The sequence below is a fragment of the Parasteatoda tepidariorum genome, chromosome 2 (assembly GCF_043381705.1).
Source record: "Parasteatoda tepidariorum isolate YZ-2023 chromosome 2, CAS_Ptep_4.0, whole genome shotgun sequence".
Classification (NCBI taxonomy): domain Eukaryota; kingdom Metazoa; phylum Arthropoda; class Arachnida; order Araneae; family Theridiidae; genus Parasteatoda; species Parasteatoda tepidariorum.
This window is the reverse complement of record NC_092205.1, coordinates 89,619,479-89,638,564: the sequence shown is the minus strand read 5'-3', so window position 1 is coordinate 89,638,564 and position 19,086 is coordinate 89,619,479. Positions and strand designations below refer to the sequence as shown.

The following is a 19,086-nucleotide window of genomic DNA, read 5'->3' as shown; positions in this document are numbered from 1 at the left end:
ACGTTGATTCCTTACCTTCAAAATATGAGGGTAGCCGAAATTTTGAAAAAGTTAGACTTTAAATTGGGAAGCTATGAAGTTATTTATATTTGGCAATAGTCCCAAAAAAGGACCAAACAATATTGTCACCTTATGTAGAGTAAGTTAAGATAACTGAAGACTAACTATGTGATTGAGAGGAAAAATCATACCCAGTTAATCTCCATTGCTAAGCAACTAAGTTGAGGCAATAAAAAATGGTAAAATAAAAAAGCAAGTTTTTTTCATTTGATGTTTTGTGATAGCTATGAAAGGCTTATTTATTAATAGTTAATTGAAAAATACTTCAAAGCTTCTGTGCAACAGATCTCTTTCAGACTGATTTCTTTTTAATTTGTGTTTTTTATATAGTTATAATTTCATTTACTGAAGATTTCATATATAGTAGGACTAGTCATTTTTACACCTTTGATTGAGGTTTTTTGGCAAGAAAATTTAAGTTTGAAAGACAAAAAAAGGGTTTGAAAGAGATTCACATTCACAAGGTTTTTTTAAAAATATAATTAACGATATTCAAGTATTATTAGTATCAAGTATTATTGGTATTCTTAGAACCTATTTTGTTTTATTTATATATTGTTTTGTAATGTTTTTCATTACTGATTTTTGAAACGTTATTAATATTATTTGTAGATGAGTCAGATTTTATTGTTGATGATGATGGGCAGCCAATTTCAAAGGGGAAGAAAAAAAGGCACATTAAATATAATGATGCGTAAGTATATTAATAAAAAGTTTTAGTAAAAATATCTTGCTGAGTTGCTTTTTTACTGGGAAAAGAGTTCTTTTGTGCAATCAATTTCCTTAAGTTCTAGAACTTGTTTATATAATTTGTTTGCTGCAAAATATCAATTAATTCACTGTGTTTAAAAAAATCCTTCAGCGATTTTTTTTTAACTGAATTTTTAATTCAGTTAAACTGAATTCTGCAAAAATGTAGTTAAACTATTACTTTACTTTCTAGGGCCTTACAAGAAGCGCAAGAAATTTTTGGTGTTGATTTTGATTATGCCGATTTTGCTCAGGAAGGAGATGAATATGATGAGGATGATGAAGATGTAAGAATTTTCATCCATATTTATTTTGTTTATTGTACTCTGCACACTTACTCTTACAAATGAAAATTTATTGTTTTAAGTCATTTTATTATGTTTATATATTTTATGTCATTTTATTAAGCAAGTTCTTTATAACGCAAACTTTGAAATGCAAGGTGAGTATTTTGTTAGAGTTTGATATTCAGAATATTTTACATATCTTAAAACTTAACTACTAAACATCACTAATATTAATCAGGAGCAGATCAGTCTTAAAATACTTTAAATTAATTTTTAAAAACGAATTACTTAGAAGCACATATAGGCACTTAGATATATATCATTAACAGAACAAACTTCAAGTTTCTTAGGGCATTATAACTAATAACAAATAAACAAAAAAGCTTAGCTTTTGGAATTGTAACCTGTTAGCAAATAATTAAACTAATAATGTAAAAAAATTTTGATGAGATACAGAAATTTCTTATTTGCAATTTTCATTGTTTAATCCTCCTAAGTCAATGTGGTTTATGGAGAATTTTTAATTATAGAATTGCATTTTATACATCTTCTATTGTACAACTATTCAAAAGCTTTTTTAAGCCATTCAGCCAAAGTTGGGATTTTGACGTCTAAAACTTGTTTTTGATATGACACATCAAATATCTGTCAGACAATATCAAAAACTGTTAAAAAATTGGATAAAGTTTCTTTTTTGTCATTGGGATATTTTATTCAACATTAAATTAAGCACAAAACTTGCATTATATACTACTAGAATTATAATTAATATTATATATTATTTATAAAATATGTAGCCAAAATTATAATTTACTATAAATTGATTTTTCTAAACACACATTAATCTTAATACTTTAAGACAAATATACTTTACTATATTATATCTGTGCAGTTTATATTACAAGTAGGTAATAATTATGAGATGTTTATTATCATTCTAAATATTGGTTTTAATTCTTTTATGCCACAATCTTAGCAGGTTTTATAGATTAAATCAAACTGAAATTATCGTCAATAATTGTCTGTTCTCAACTCATAATTTTTTTTTCTCTTTTTCGATTCTTAATATTTGTTGTGTGCAGTGCTGCACAATGTGTCTGATTATGCGAGCGAGGTTTTGAGAGAAATTCAGGCAGCAATAGGAAAAATTTCTGTCTAAAAAATTTTTCTTATAGCTTTGTAGAACTTTTCCTTGTTAAAAAACATTGTATATCAATTTGTGTACTTGTTAGTCAGAATTTAAATTTCGGCATAGGATCCTAAATTTAATATAATAAATTGTTACTATTTCAATATATTTTGATTTTTGTAACATATTCTTAGCACATCTGATGGTTAATTAAAAAATTATGAAAATTCAAATGAATTTTTTTCTTATATAAACTTCACTTTCCAAAAATATTTTTAAAAAGTTATTGTACTTTTTTTTTTTTAAAAAAAAAAGGAAGAGAAAGAAAAGTGCTAAAATTTTAAGTCAAATTTCAATACAAAAAAAAAAAAGAAAAATAGAAACTTTGTTCTAAGGAAATATTAGACTTTGAGAATTTTCTGCACTCCTGCTTATACTTGCATGAATATTTCCAAAAAAAAATCATAAATATAATATATTCCCTTATAAGTAAACTAATTATAATTTACAAAAAAAATAAATGTTTGTTTAAATGAGTTAATAATTTTTTCAACCAATCATTTTAATATTTAGTACAGTTATTGGAATAAATTTCATAATTACATATTTTAGTATATTATTGTTGTAGTATGTCTACCTTCTAGTCTATGCAGTTGAGCATCAATTGTAAGAATAGTTTCGAATTTTGATCTTATTTATACAGAACTGCAAGATAAACTTGGAGTACAGAGAGCTTCAAAGCTTCTTTTTTTTTCCTTATCAGATGCTTCGGGAAAGGGTGGAGTTAAAATAGGAGTAAATGAAAATTCATTTTACATTTAATGAATAAAATGATTGTTAAGTGTTTTTTATAAGATAATTATGTTCGTATTTTTATTTTCAATAATTAAACAAATTAAGGGATTGGGTAAATTGCAATTTGACACATTTTTATTTATAATTATTTTTTATTTTCTACAACAAAATTTGGGTTTTTTTGAAAATAATTGTCAAAGCAAAAAGAATTTAATTTCAAAATAATTCAAGAACATGATTGATCACTTGCAATTTTATATGCATGTTATTTAAAAATACTTCATATTTATAGTAGCTAATAATTATCCTTACACCAAATTTTTGGTTTTTGACCATTGGTAAAAAACTATGCCAAAAATGGGTTTATGGAATTATGGTTAAATACCATGGGTAAAACTGGATAAAATCGTTAATTGTCAAAACTTGTATATCCTGTATTCAACTAATACTAATTAATTTCTCTTCAAAGATTAATACTAATAATTTTCTCTTCAATGATATCAAAGATTTTTTCCCCAAATTCTTTTTTTGCCATTTTATAAAGTAATGTATATAACAATAATAAGTTGTGTTAGGTTGTTATATGCAATTTTAATAGCTGACTTCTTTTTTATTAAGTCAAATAAATGCTCAGGCTTTCTGTAATAAATCTGTAGCTAAATTTTATTTATACTAAGTCTGAATAAAAGAAATATTTAAAAGTGTACTTTTAGAGAATTCATTTTAAAGCTAATATTTTAATTTTAGTATGAAGAGGAGGAAGAGGACGAAGACGGAGAGACTCGACCCAAGCAGAAGAAAACAGCTCGCAAACAGACTACCAAAAAAACTATATATGATGTAAGAATTTTATTTAAATTTTGATCTTTTTTTATTTTTAAGGAAACATGAATTTTTTAGTCATCGAGTTTGGAAGATAATTAGTTAAGTATTTTAAACTTATATTAACAATATTATTTTTTATTTATTTATTTTTTGGTGTAAAGCGATAAAGAAAATCAGTAAAACTGAGAACTCATATTAGGGAATTAATTGATTCTGGAAATATCAGGAATATTTTAAAAATTTTAGTATAACAAGTAAAAGTTTTAAACCTACAAGCAATCTCCAAATGTTTGAATCAATTTAGCGACATTTCACTGGGAATGACGCAAACAAGTTTTCCTCCAGATTTCTTCCCAGTGGTCCTAAATTATCCGAATGCTTTTTCACTTGTAATTGATCATTAATCATTCTTTGATCTTTGATTGATCATTAATCATTGATCATTCTTTCCCTACGATTTTTGAAATTCCACAACAGGATGAATTGGGCCAGATAAATTATCACAACAAGATAATTTAGGCTATCACTTTTGAAGGGTTCAATTCATGGTGCTTATTTTTTATTCGATGTTATTAAGAAAAGCGAATTTCGAATTTGATTAATAATTTTTTTAGGCATTTAATTCGTGACAATTCCATCATATATTCATGTTTCTATATAATATATTTTCAGCAGTTATTTATAATTTTTTTCTGTTCTTTTCCCAAAGTTCAAATTATGATATTTTAAATACTATTTTATTATGAAGTTCAAATTTGAATTTTTACTTCTTGTCACTATTGGTATTCGATTTGAGACAATTTTACCTTTTTGCATAAAAACATTGGTTAAAATAAAATTAACGTAAAATATTTCTCTTTTAAGTTCGTTGATATCTCTGTTTTAAGTGATTTATTTTTTAAAATCTTCCTAAATCATCCCAATTTTCAGTAAATTCGAAAAGAACTTTGGTAAATGTTTTCTTCGTCTTAACTAGGTTTGATTGAATATATATGAAGGTTAAAGCCTATTATCTCATCATAAATATTAAATATGATTTAATGAATTCTTTTTTTTAAATATTCTTTTATTATTATAAATGAAATTTTAAGTGATTTTAAAATCATGCTAAGTTAAATAAAAAGTAAATAGAATTTTTATTAATTTAGATATTTGAACCAGTGGAACTGGAGAGAAGTCATATGACAGATCTTGACAAAGAGATTAAAGCTGTTGATATACCAGAAAGATTCCAGGTATTTTCCAGGCTATTTCTATAGTTTGTCTAAAGTAGGAACTTCCCTAGCCATTCGTCTGGACCTGTGGCGGTGACTATGGTAACAAGGTATGGCGGTGACTATGGTAGCAACTATTTCAAGGAATCGTTAAGGACAGATTATGGCTCCGGTCGGCGAGAGAAAAGAAATCGATTCCTTCCGCCTATTTTGTTAACCCTAGAGTGAAGAGAAGTTATGGGCCCTGAAATGCGTTATTCTTGTTTCCACAGCAGCAGATGGCCTCAGACTTTGTGGCGTGGGAAGTTCTTACTGTATACAAACAACAATGAAATCTATGTAAAAGTGTTTTCTCTTAATTCAACTTTCTATCACTTAGTTGCGAGCAGTACCTGTAACGGAAGCTGAAGATGATGAAATCGAGGAGGAAGCCGAATGGATCTATAAGCAAGCCTTCAGCATTCCTACCATATCACTTCAAGAGGGGGAGCATGCTGGAACTGGTCACCAACCTATTGCCGGCCGTAAAAATCCCAGCGCTGTGGGAAAGATAAGAGAAGCTTTAAAATTTATCCGTAACAATAAGTTTGAGGTTGTTGTAATCCATTTATTTTTCTTCAAATACTTTAAATTATTATGTGAGACCTATAATGTTTTTTCTTTCTTTATAGGTTCCTTTTATTGCATTTTATAGAAAAGAATATGTAGAGCCAGATTTAAATATTAATGATTTATGGACTGTATATAAATGGGATGAAAAGGTATATCTTTAAAAAATCCATTAACATTTTTATTTTTAACTGTCTGTTAATTGAAATTATTTATTTATTTATTTTTTCAGTGGTATCAATTAAGAACAAGGAAGAATAATTTGAGTAAATTGTTTGAAAAAATGCAACAGTATCAATGTGATACCATTATGGCTGATCCAGACAAACCTCTTGAAGAGGGAATTCGAGCACTTGAAGTCACTGATATTATAAGGTTTGTGGTTTATATCACATGAAATATCATTTTTCTATTGTTTTAATGCTCTGATCAGTAAAAAAAAATTTTTTTTTTTTTAAATCATTAAATAGGAAATATGATTATTCATAATTATTTAAAAAGTAAAGAAGCATAACTTAATACTGGTTTTGCCTTTTAGCGTTAATATTAAAAATTAAAGTATTTTTTTAAAAACTTTTTTGTAATAATCCATGAATTTGTTTGGGAAAATTATATTGACTATAAACAAAAAATAGCAATCATGTGTATTAAAATTTAAGGTTTAAAAAAATATTTTTAATAAGTATTAAATGTCCTGTATCTTTCATTGATAATTCATATATTTTTCTGTACATTTGCAGATAGGATTTTAAATTTTTTCTTTTTTGAAATTGATGGATCACTCGTTTTTAGTTCAATTTTTAGATATATCGTGTTTTATTTTTGGTTAGATTTTTTTCTTTTTTGCTTTCTGTCTACTCTCATCCCTGTAATATAATAGGTAAGCTTATCATAAATTTTTTTAATGAATTGAAAAATAAGCTCTTGGACTATAAAAATAAATGGTCTGGAATAGTAATAAATTATAATCATGGGTACAAATTATTCAGAACCATACAACTTATTTTGTTATCATTATAATATATTACAATTTATTTTATTTACAGAATAACTGAAAAATGTTAATTATAAGTAAAAGTATTTGCAATACCTTGTGTGCGGCAATGTAAGTTCACTAATAGGTCACTAATATTCCTTTAAGAAGGCATTTACATTTGACAATGTAGAAATTGATTTCAAAAAAATCATATTATCATGTCTACAATTGTCATAAAATCATATCTAAAGATTGTCAATCCATGTTTTAATTTTTGCTCTGAAAAAAAAAATTTTTTTTTTCATTACCAGCAGTTAATTCAAAGTAATTTGAAAAAAAAAAACTTTTAATTTGATTAATAAACTTGTTTTTATTCAAATTATGTAAACTAAAAATTAAATTAATTGTAAAATTATGTAAAAAATTTTTTTTATCTGATAATTATATGAAAGAATGAAATACATCTCTGAGTGGCATTAGTTTTAAAGCTTCATTTTTTCTTGCTTCATTTCAGTAAAAATTATTGAATATATTGAAAATTATAGGATTGCGTGAATTAATGTGTTTTGAAATTTTTTTATACTGTCTATTTATGTAGAAGCGTAAAATTTTCAGATTAATTCCAATCTTATATCTTAGTTCTCCTATGAGTGAAAAGTGTTTCTGTCTTACTTATATTTACTCTTATTTTTCATCCTGTCATACAATAAACTCTACTAAAAGCAGAGAAAATGAAAAAAATCTTCCTCAATAGTGTTTTTGCAATTTATTCTTTACTTTAAAAGGAGTAATGGTAAATAGCATTAAAATGGAAAAGTATTTTATTCAACACTGAGATAGAATGAAAAACAGAAAGCATGATTAGAAATTGAATTATTTAAAATAAATTGTAATTTACATTGCTAAATGTATTTTTGTCTTCATTAACATACAGCATTCTTACCAAATTATATTCTAAATATGTCATGGAACAAAAATAAAAGATTACAAAAAACTCATAAATTTAATTAAAAATTCTGAAAAAAATAAATTCATTATTATAACTATTAGCAGATTTCTCCCTAGAAATAAAAAAGAGCACTCACTTAACACCGTAAAAATTTATCTATAATTATGTAAGAATTGAATTTGATCCTTAACAGTTTTTAAATTACCCTCTTATATTATTATATGTGTGCATTTCAAAAAGTAGTTCTCACACATTATCAAAACAAGAGAAAAATTTAGAGTTTTTAAAAAATAGTTAAAGACACGCTAAAAGACAATCTATGAGCATAAATTTGTTTTTTAAAAAAGAGTAAAAAAAATTTTGATTGATAAACCTGCTTTTTTTTTTTTTTTAATGAAGCCTAGTTATTTGAAAGCTTTTTTCTAAAATTTAAACTAAAATTTATGCAGAAATGAATTGAAGAAATAAAATTGCATTTTTTTAAAAAAAATATTTATGTAAAAAATAATTTTAGAATTTAAAATCACTTTAAAAATTTATTAATATATTTCCTAAAAAAAAAGGAAATTTATAAATATTAAACCAGTTGAGTATAATCCTTAAAAAAAAAAAATTGTAATAGTAATTAGAAATAAACCTATAAACAAAGGTAATTTTACTAGTGTGTAATTATTATTTAAAACAGTGTTATTTAAATTGAATATGAGTAAAAAGGTAGTATTTTTTATGGATGGTGGTTTATTTTTTCAAAAAGAGTAAAGAAGGTGCATTTATAGGGACCAAAGGGCAGATAAAGCGAGTCACCCCTCTAAAAACGCTTATGGAGAACATTGCAGTAGTTAAGCTTTTTGCTGTATTGTAGCACTAAAACCATTTGAGCCAGTGTTGCCATTTTACTGCCCATTAAAAAAAAATCTCTCTTGCCTTTTTATATGCTGTAATATTTGAGTAGAATCTCTTTATGTATTTCTCTGTGGTGTAGCTATTTAGTTTGAAAGTAAATCTCCCTCGAGTGCAAAATTTTATTTTTTCGTTTAGATTGAAAAAGGCACAAAGCATGGAGGAAATCCAGGATTGTTATTCTCACTTCATGCTGTATTATGGTCATGACATACCAGCCATGAAAGAACACATGAGAAAGAAGCAGCAAAAAGAAATGGAAAATGGCGAAGAATTAGAGGAAGATACGAAAATCAAGCATGTTCCTCACACTGATGCTTATACTGTGTGCAAACTTTCTGGAATCGATGGTCTTGCTAAGAAATTTGGTCTGACACCTGAGCAGTTTGGGGAAAACTTACGTGACAATTATCAAAGGCATGAGGTTGATCAGTATCCTGTTGAACCTAAAGAAGTAGCATCAGATTATGTTTGCAAGCGTTTCCCCACTGCCGACGAGTGTTTGACTGTTGCAAAATTTATGGTGGCTACTCAAATAGCAAGAGAACCAGCAGTTCGAAAATGCGTGAGACAAATTTTTTTCGAAAGATCGAAAATAACTGTGAGGCCCACTCAGAAAGGAATCAAAGTATGAGCAATTTTAATATCTAGAAAAAAAAGTTTTTGTTTTTTATTTTGTAATTCATTTATTTTCTTGTTATTTATTCTAGGAAATAGATGAAAACCATCCATGCTATAGTATGAAGTATTTAACCAAATCTGTTAAAGATTTACGTGGAGAGCAGTTTTTAAAATTAAGCATGGTAAGAAGAAATTGTTTCTGTTTTGATAAGAAGACGTTTGTGTCTCAATTGTTGTTCATTTATTCTCGTCTTTCCCCTCTTCTATATTTATCAATAGATTTCTCCCAATAAGATTAACAAATGTTTTATTAAATAAAAAGAAATTTATTGGTCAAGCATCATTTAATTAACTGTAAAATTTTTAATATAAAATTAATGTCACTAATACAATATTTAAACAAAAATGAAAAAGTAAGCAGAAAAGTTTAACTTTTTTTTGTGGAATGAATCAAGACATATTTTCTCCTCTTTCTTCATTTGATATGAAGAATTACCAATGTAGTATCCAATTGCTGAAACTCGATCCATATTTTTGCATCATTTCTTGTATGTATTTTTTTGTTTTAATGGTTCTCTCGCAAATACTGTTCTTGTAATGTTAATAATACCCATTTAGATTGTTTTTGAAATCAACAAACTCTCCTTCTATTGTGGGTTATCTATCATAGAATTGTATCTAAGAAATTCCACCAATGTTAAAAAAAAAACATTGAAGGTATTTCCAATTGAGAAGCGCACGGTAATTCCCGATACTAATGATGAAGAAGAAAATGAAGGAAAAACTTTCAAAACATCACTTTTGATGGTTATGCAACAGTTGATGAAAATTTTGAAGCAGCTGGTGTTGGTTCAAGAGATGGTTGCAGAAATTGGAGAAGTGCAGAATGATAGCAATCAAAACAGAAACGAAACCATTTGTCGCAACATTTGTGAAGAGCTTAAATGGGTTTCATATGCATAGCTGTCATCAACTCTACTGAATTTTGCCAATTTCTCCAGATCTACTGGTTTAATTAAAATTCCCTAAAATTGAGTAAATACCCCCAAAAAATCCCTATTGAAATAGAATTTTTGAACGGATTATTGCTTGCTTGCTAGAATATTTAAATAAGTATTACTAATACATAATGAAGCGAACCTCATTTATAGAAAGAAATTAATTCATTACATTTTTTGTTCTAAAATGTTCAGTTTATTTTTATTCAGAACTCTCTATTTAAATTAACTAAAAAAATCTTTTAACTATCTTTGATGAATTAAGTAACTATTAATATTCAAAATTATTAGTAAATATAATACATAACATTTATGTTTGATGTCAATCATAACTGGAAAATATTGCAGTATTTCTATTTTAGTGATTACAAAAATCCCTTGAATTCCCTAGAATATTTAGTACATTATACAGCAATTATCATAAAATTTATGTTACTTCGTAAAATCTACTGGATTTTTTTTCCCTATCCATATTGGTAGCTATGCATATTACAATCGATAAATGTATGTTTTTTTTTTTATTATTATTTTGAAATTTAAATTTGTTTAATATTGATTTTTGAAAGCATCTTTAATAGCTATCTGTTCATATGGTAATATAGTGATAAGTAGCGAGTAAAATTTTGAATTGCAGTATTGCATATCTCCACTTCTTCAGCATTCTTCCATATCTTAAATTAGGAATATTTTGTTTAATGTTTAATATAAAGTTTAATATTTGACCTATTAAATAAATAAATAGGTTTTCCTAGTGAAATTTTTTTAATTTTTTTTTTAAAAGTTGGTCTTTTAGACTGCTTTTTTTTAGTATGTCTACTTAAAACTACCTCTTCTCTTGTTACCTTACGAAAAACTGCAAAAAAATAAATAAATTATTCCGAGTTTACTGAAGGCATCCCACCGCTTTTTTATAAATGTTTGTACAATTCAAAATTTCAATATACTGTGTTTTTCTACATATCATGTGTTTTGTGTTTTTCTATATAAATTGTCTAATTGCTTAGATAAATTTTGAACATGACAGTAATGTTTCAAAAATTTATAGGCTGAAAGAAGTGAAGAGGTTAAAATTACCATAGCTATGCAACACCAAGGAGGCAAAGATAGTCGGCATGTTTATTTAGAGGAAATTAAGCAGCTATATGAGCGAGTAAGTCTCATTAAAATGATATATATTTAAATTGTTTAACTTATGCTATATACAACTCATACATCAAATAGTGTGGAAGCTTTTTATTTAATAAAAAGTTATTGTGATAATTTAAATTTATAAAGCATAAGATTGTTTCAATGATACAAAAGAAATAACCAAAAGGAAAGAGGCTGGCTGCATTTTAGATTGTGATGTTTCAATTTAGTTTTTATGGGTATTCATACTCATGTTCTTTTTTTTTTATTTATTTGCTACTATTATCACTATTAAAATTAAAAGTGCAATTTGTAATAATATTTATATGAATTAAAATATTCAATTCTAACATGAGATGATTAAACTAACTTTCCAATGAAGCACATTTTTCATAACATAACTCATGAAAAGAAATCGTTTTTAGGCTTTTTGTAAAATAATTTGTACATTTTCGTTTAGATTGTTATTTTACGGATTCATAAATCCCTTGTCAATGGTTTATCTTTTTTTTAATTTTTTATGTATGATTAATGAAAATTAAAAAAATGATGGATCCGTATTAACAATTTAATAATCAAAGAATTTCTAAAGTCCACAATTCACTGTTTCAAAGAAATGTTTTGTCTTGTACGTTTTAGTCTAGTTGTTTTATCTTAGAAAATCAGTTTTTCTTGTAATCTTGTTAGAAATATTGCAATTCAATTTATTATAGGATGAATACAGTAAAAATGTTCTGGACTGGAATGTTCAAAGACATCAAGCATTGGATCTTGCTTTAACAAAAATGCTGTATCCCTCCTTTGAAAAAGAACTCAGGCTGCGTTTATTAAATGAAGCTAAAGAGGGTGTTATCAAGGTATGGAACTGTAAAATGTTTAATCATAATTTTTTTTAATCCATAATAATATTTTTGAAGTTTCAATTTAATACTTTTTCTGAAATATGATGGCTTCTATCACAAACTTTTAATTTCAGCAAGAAATATGTAATGTTCTGCACATATCTGTTCTGATTTTGTCGAAAGAGTCGCATTTTGACAGAACAGAAACTCTGCTTTTTCAAACACATTTTGCATTTTTCCTTTTTTTAAAATTTTATAATTTTTTTAAGAAAGAAAAAGAAATTTTTTTTCTTCTGCAGAATAATTTTTTAGGAGAAATATATTCTAATAAAAATTACAATAAAGGTTTGTTTAAAAAGCGATAGAAATCTGCTACTGTAATAAAAAGCGGATAACCCCCAAGCTTCAGATGAACGAATTACGTAAGACAGAGTATGAGGGGGAAAAAAAGAAGCAAAATTTTCTCCGCTTTTTGTCAAATCTTTTTCCATCATGCTGATCTTTTAGAGTCGTTAACACTGGACCTTAATTTCATTGGACTTATTTACAATAACTATATTCAACATAATTTAATACAGCAAATCTACTGTAAGCAGGGCCTAAACTAATTTTGGGTAATTTGTTGCTCATAGAAAGTCACCCTTTCTTATTATAAGTTAAGCTTCTATTCTTAATTCTCCCAATGTGTAATCCATTCTTTAAATAAATCATTCGCGTATTTTCTTATCATACATAGGATATGACAAAACACTTTTGCATTATTATCTGAATTGGAGTTAAATACCTTAAAAGTACTTAATGAACTATATGTATAATAAGCAGGGTTGCCGCTGTACAGGGAGAACAGGAAAATACAGGGAGTTTAAAAATCACCTAAAATAACAAGGAAAATGCAGGGAAACTAAGAAATTACAGGGAATTTTGTTTCTTATTTTCATCTTTTAAAAAAAAATGGTAACCACTCAAAGTGCAATCTGGGATATTTAAAGATGATCTTTCAGCTATATTAAACTAGTTCATTTACTATAGCATTATTTGTATTAAGTATGCTCAGCAGTTCCTTTTTTCTCTAAGTTTTTTCGGCAATTATAACTAGTGTAGATAGCATAATAACAGCTCGTACAAGAGCATAGTGATTGTATTTTTCCTCTTAATATATTGTGTATAATATGTACAGGGAACACACAAGGAATTTTTTTTTCGAGATTTGAGTGGCAACCCTGATAAGTCTTTAAGTTCTACTAGACATGCACTCGTTATAAGCATTTCATGTTCTAATACAATCCCAGAGAGAAATTTTAAAATGGAGGTCAACCCCTCAAACATTGAGCATCTGTATTGCACATCACTTTTTCATAGCTAGTTTTTTTTTTATGCAGTAAAGACTGCAGCTTATAGCTCGGAAAAAGACTGCATTAGTTTGGAGAATATTAAAAGAAAATTATTTTTGGTAAATTTTACTTCAAAATTGCCAGCTACATAAGTTTTTGTCTTAGGCTTGCTGTCGAAAGTTATACAACTGGTTGAAAGTTGCTCCTTACCAAGTAGATCCCCAGGTAGAGGATGAAGATGATTTTGACACCAGAGAAGGAGTGAGAGTGCTTTCCATTGCTTATCAAGGAAATGCAAAGTAAGTTTCTCTCTCTCTATTTTTTTTTTAAAAGATTGCATAAAAAGATATAACAATAATATTTTTTTTAAATAGCAATTATATATTCTTTAAATTATTGCAACAATGAATTAAGTGATAGAAATATCATTACCTAGTTTTTAGAAATTATTTCTATCACTTGTAATGATGGGAACTTTTTAGTCTAAAATTTTAAATCTAGTGTTGTATTTATTTTTATTTAGATTGTACATTGTTTGTATATTGTATTTAGATTGTACATTGTTTGTTTAGGTGTTCAAAAAAATAATTTTTTTCTGAGAAATTTTCTTTTGCCTTAAATGTCTAAATATATACTTATAGCAATGTACCAGCTTTCTGTGCGATGGTTGATGGAGACGGAGAAGTTATGGAATTTCTGCGCCTTAAATATTTATTGAACAGGAGAAATTCCCGCAGAGAAGATGATCGTATAAAGAAGGTGTGCTATTATTTATTTGAAATTGCTAGTAAAATTGTGCAATGTGAACCTCCCAGTGATTCCATTAGTTTTTACCAAATATGGGTTCAATTTTCTGATTTCCTTTTTTTTTACCAAAAGCACAGTCTAATTAGAAACAGTATCCTTGTTTGTAAGATACACACAATGAGTGAATATTTTTTGTTTTTATTTTTAAAATATCTTATTATTGCTAAAAATTTAAAGTTTAAAATCTTCATAGAATACAAATTTAAGTATGAAATAAAGATATCACGTGCCATAAGATATCACTTTATTTATGCTTCTATTTTCATATTTTGTAATCTGGCAATCTGATTACGAAAATATTTTAAATCATTCTTGAAAATTTCCAGTATGCATAAGTTTATTTTAATTCACTCCTCACTATATAGATTTCCTTTTGTGTACTGTTCAGTAATTTCTTTACATTTAATTTTCTGTTTTTTCCTCGATTTGTTTTATTTGGTATATATTTTTTACTTAATGTGTTCTATTTTCGTTGCAATTTTTTTGAGTGCTCCTCACACAATGATAATACCTTTCCAATGTGGGTCCAGACAACGAAGTGTGAAAGTATTAGGAAGTAAATCATGTAAAATAAACAATATTTAATTGGGGATAAATCCCTACAATGCTGGTGTCATTTTTAATAAATACAGGGTATCTGCGCACAACTGGAAAGTCATGGGTTTTGCATTTTGAACAAAATTTGTCATGATTATAGCTAATTTTTTTAAAAAGAAAACCAGGGTAAGTCATGAGTTTAGATTGCCGAAAAATCTAATTTTTAAAATTCAATTTATCTAATCACTTCCAAATTTGTAGCAAAATCCCCACTCATAGTCAGATCTGATAAAAGATGGAATAATCGTTAATCAAATGTATTACTCAAATTAGAACTTTATGTATCACTATAACATTGTATTGTAAATATCAAAGCTTGAAAGACCATGTGGAAATGGTCAAAATATGATAAATAACTTTCAAAAAGACGATCAGAATACGACTTGGATACACAGCATAACAGTCACGAACTGATCCGATCAAAAAGTGATGAAATCGGAATTCGTGTGTCATAATAACATCATTATTAAAAATTGGAGTTTTTAAAATCATTATGTAAATAGCCCAGAATGTGATAAGTAGCTGCCAATGAAACAATCTAAAAATGTCATTGGAAACAATGAAATTGTTGTTAATCAAGCGTGTCAAGTAGAGATAACTCTAATTTGAAATTCACTTGTTGTAATAATATTGTATTAAAAATAACAGAATTTGGAAAACCACTTGGAAAGGGATGAAAAATTTATCGAAATCCTGGCCATAAGAAGTTACTAGCAATTTTTGAATCTGCGTTTTTTTCTAACTAGCATCTGTTTTTTAACTAGCAATATACTACTTTGCTAGTCAACGAAATTGCTCTCTGTAAGTATGGATATGTGCATGTGTGTATGTGTATATACATGTATGTATAATATTCTAACATATACAGTCAATTCGCTATAATTCGAAGTACGATAACTCGAATATTACTATAACTCGATTTTTTTATGAGGTCCCGACCCTTTTATCTTCAATTTCATGTTAATTATTCTCGATTACACGAATTTTACTTCCTTTAACTCGATTTTTTTTTGGATCTTTTAAAGCAAGAAAAAAAACCTAGGAGCTGATATCTTGCCCCTTCCTTTGCAACACACACACAATGTCTTTCGCACTCTTCATGGAGAAGATAAAGCTTTCCCTCTTGAAGTATGTGAACAGCGGTTAAGTGAAACGTTACCAAATTTACTTGAAGGATACAGTTAAAATGATGTTTTCAATATTGATGAAATGGGTTTATTTTTTAAATGTCTTCCAAATAAGACTGTGATGTTTAAGGATGAAAACTGCTCAGGGGGTAAAATGAGCAAGGAACGTTTGACTGTCCTAGTTGGAGGAAATGCGTCTGGGACAGAGAAATTGCCCTTACTTGTTATCGGAAAAAAAGCGAAATCCCCGAATTTTAAGAATGTAAAAACGTATCCTTTGGATTACAAGTTTAACAAAAAGTTTTGGATGACATCAGTTTTATTTGAAAACTATGTAAGAAAATTGGATCGGAAATTATTCACTAAAAAAAGAAAAGTGATACTCTTTATGGATAAATGCACAGCACATAGTGATCAACCTAATTTGAAAGCAGTAAACTTGCAGTTTCTCCCGCCAAACACAACAGCAAAGTTGCAGCCGATGGACCAGGGTATCATAAAGTGCTTCAAACAGTCTTATCGTAAATGGCTTGTCAGAAAAATGATTAATAAGCATTAATTAAATAATCCGACAATATTTTGAAAGTCCAAAACCGAAACTAACGGTAAGTCGAACTTCCGATATGTCGAAGTTTTTCGTCAGTCCTATCAGATTCGAGTTATCGCGAATTCACTGTACATGTATACATGTATGTACATGAATATATACATGTATGTATAATATTCAGATTCCTTTATTTTTCTTTGCTTTTATTGCTAACTTTTTTTTTTTAGGAGGCAGACTTGCATGTGCTAAGAAAACTGATTCTTAAGAAAAAACCTCATGTTGTAGTTGTAGCTGGTGAATCGAGGTATATTTTCATTTTCTGTTAAGTCCTCTTTTTTTTTTTTTTAAGAAAATAAATTATTTTGTTAAATTACTATTAATTGCTTCCTTATTCATGTTTGTTGCAATTTTAATTTTGCATTATTTGTTATTCTTAACTTTTGTAAAAAATAGCAATACTGTCGGACCTCTATTTTACGAAGTCACTAAATCGGAAAAATAAGTTCGTTGTATGGAAAATTCATGAAATAGAAAATCACTTTTTGAAATACTTAAACAACACAAAACAGGTTTTAAATTCTTAAATTATAGACATAATTAAAATAGCAACTGATGCAGCTTTATCTTGCAAGCTAGTATCTGCAATTTACTTTATAAATCTTAACCATAAAAGAAATCTGCATAGAAAGCAAGAATAGAGCAAGACATTATCCAATGTTACACTATCATGCTACATACATTTTCAACTGAGAAAACTAAATTTATGTGTAAAATTATATCTGCATTTATTATAAAACCAATTTTAAACATTCATTACTTCGTGCATTCTTAAATTTAATTGCTACTAATGAAATCCATTTAATTTAGTCTGAGTTTTTCGTTTGAAATGCAGACTAAAAGGGGGAAAGGATTATACTGCTTTCTCTGAAAATTAAGTGGTTCAAGTTCATTCAGTGGTTTCAGTTCAAGTTCATTTCCCCCATAAAATGCGTTAATAAATTTGAAATATTTCAAGAAATGGGGAAGTGGATCTCAAAGAAAAGTTCATTAGTTTTTTACGAAAGTCGAAAAGTTATTTTAGTTGAGTTATATTACTTTGAAGTTATTTTATGAAAAATTTTCAAAATGTTCTTGGTTCCTCGAAAAATATTGCAAAATAAAGAAATTCGCAAAATGGAAGTTCGTTAAATAGAAGTCCGACTGTCTTTTATACAAAAAAAGGAAGAAAAAAAAAGACAGATATTTTGAGAATTACTAACATCATTTATTTATTGTCTTAACATTTTAAGCATTAAAACAAATCACAAAATTTGAAGCGAAAATTTTTTTCCAAAATGTTAAACTTTTGCGTGAACGTAGAAAATTCTATCAGACTCATGAGTAATAAAATATGGGTATGGGAATTGTTTTGTTTAAGTTTTAAAAATCAGAAACTTTGGTTTCATATTTTCTGCTGATTCCCCGATCCCTCTCATATCTAAATTACATAAACCTAAACTTTCATAACATTGTTTAATACTTTAAAGAAAATGTGTCAAAATCCTTAAGTATTTAGTTTTTTTTGACCATATAGTGTAGCCTATTTAATAGATTAATCATTAAAAGTATAACTGATTATTTTTTTTAATACAGTAGAGAACCAATTATCCGGGATGCTCGGGACCATCGCTATCCCGGATATCTGAATTTCCCGGTTTTCTGGATCGACCAAAAAGTGTCGTTAATCGATGTTTTATCGAACCCGAAGCACAAGGAAAAAGTGTAATGCATAAAGTAAGAGAAAAAAGAAAGGTACTCCTAACTTTAAAAAGAAAAAAAAATGGTAGAAATATAACATTTAAAAGAACAAAAAAATGTGCAAGTTTAGACAAGAAAATCAAGTTTAAAAAATACAAAATTCTCATATTTATTTTTTAAAAATAATTACAATTCCTAAATTAAATAATATAAACAAAACCAATGATTAAATAACGCAATATATTTCATACCTAATTATACGGGGGAAACGATAAAATAAAAGGAAAACTTATTAATCTAAATGAAAACACTTGAAAATTATCGAACCGAGGCGATAGTTAAAAAAGGCACTAGCATAAATATTAAAACCCAAAACGAGGCAAGATCAACGAAATTCAAAAAAAAAAAAAAAATCTAATGATAAAATTTATGAATAAAAAGAATTAATTTATTAAAAATCAAACGTAGTGGAATCAGAAAAACAAAGCTGCAATCTGCTTCATAAAATACTCCTATGTTTAAAATAATAAACAATTCTCCTTTTATTTTATTTTTTTGTTGATAAAAACAAGATTTTTAATTACAGCAGATGTGATTCCGCACCAAGAACAACTTGTAATTGATACCGCACTTCCAAAGAATAAGAATTTATTCAAAAGAAAAAGATTTTATTTTTATTAGTCGATGTTAAATAAATATATTTTTCCCTTTTCTTTTTCTGTTCACTGATATGCATGCAATGCATTTTCCCCACCCCCCTCGTAAATCAAGCAGAAAACGAAATCAGCATGCCACACCCTTGAGTTTGATTGACGGCCTAAAGGAAAAAATAAAACATTCCTCCCTTCCCTGCCTTC

At 27.3% G+C, this 19,086-nt stretch overlaps 1 protein-coding gene across 1 annotated transcript in view; it reads left to right on the top strand.

Moving 5' to 3' along the window:
- Positions 1 to 19,086, top strand: part of LOC107438800 (transcription elongation factor Spt6) — a 57,490-nt gene that overhangs the window by 11,130 nt on the left and 27,274 nt on the right. The window contains exons 7-19 of the mRNA XM_043046268.2: positions 673 to 754; positions 1,004 to 1,097; positions 3,769 to 3,861; positions 4,995 to 5,081; positions 5,440 to 5,652; positions 5,732 to 5,821; positions 5,902 to 6,044; positions 8,633 to 9,122; positions 9,205 to 9,297; positions 11,159 to 11,263; positions 11,955 to 12,098; positions 13,580 to 13,713; positions 14,056 to 14,173. Of these exons, the coding sequence (XP_042902202.1) occupies positions 673 to 754; positions 1,004 to 1,097; positions 3,769 to 3,861; positions 4,995 to 5,081; positions 5,440 to 5,652; positions 5,732 to 5,821; positions 5,902 to 6,044; positions 8,633 to 9,122; positions 9,205 to 9,297; positions 11,159 to 11,263; positions 11,955 to 12,098; positions 13,580 to 13,713; positions 14,056 to 14,173 (1,886 nt within the window). The remainder of the gene's footprint in view (positions 1 to 672; positions 755 to 1,003; positions 1,098 to 3,768; positions 3,862 to 4,994; positions 5,082 to 5,439; positions 5,653 to 5,731; positions 5,822 to 5,901; positions 6,045 to 8,632; positions 9,123 to 9,204; positions 9,298 to 11,158; positions 11,264 to 11,954; positions 12,099 to 13,579; positions 13,714 to 14,055; positions 14,174 to 19,086) is intronic.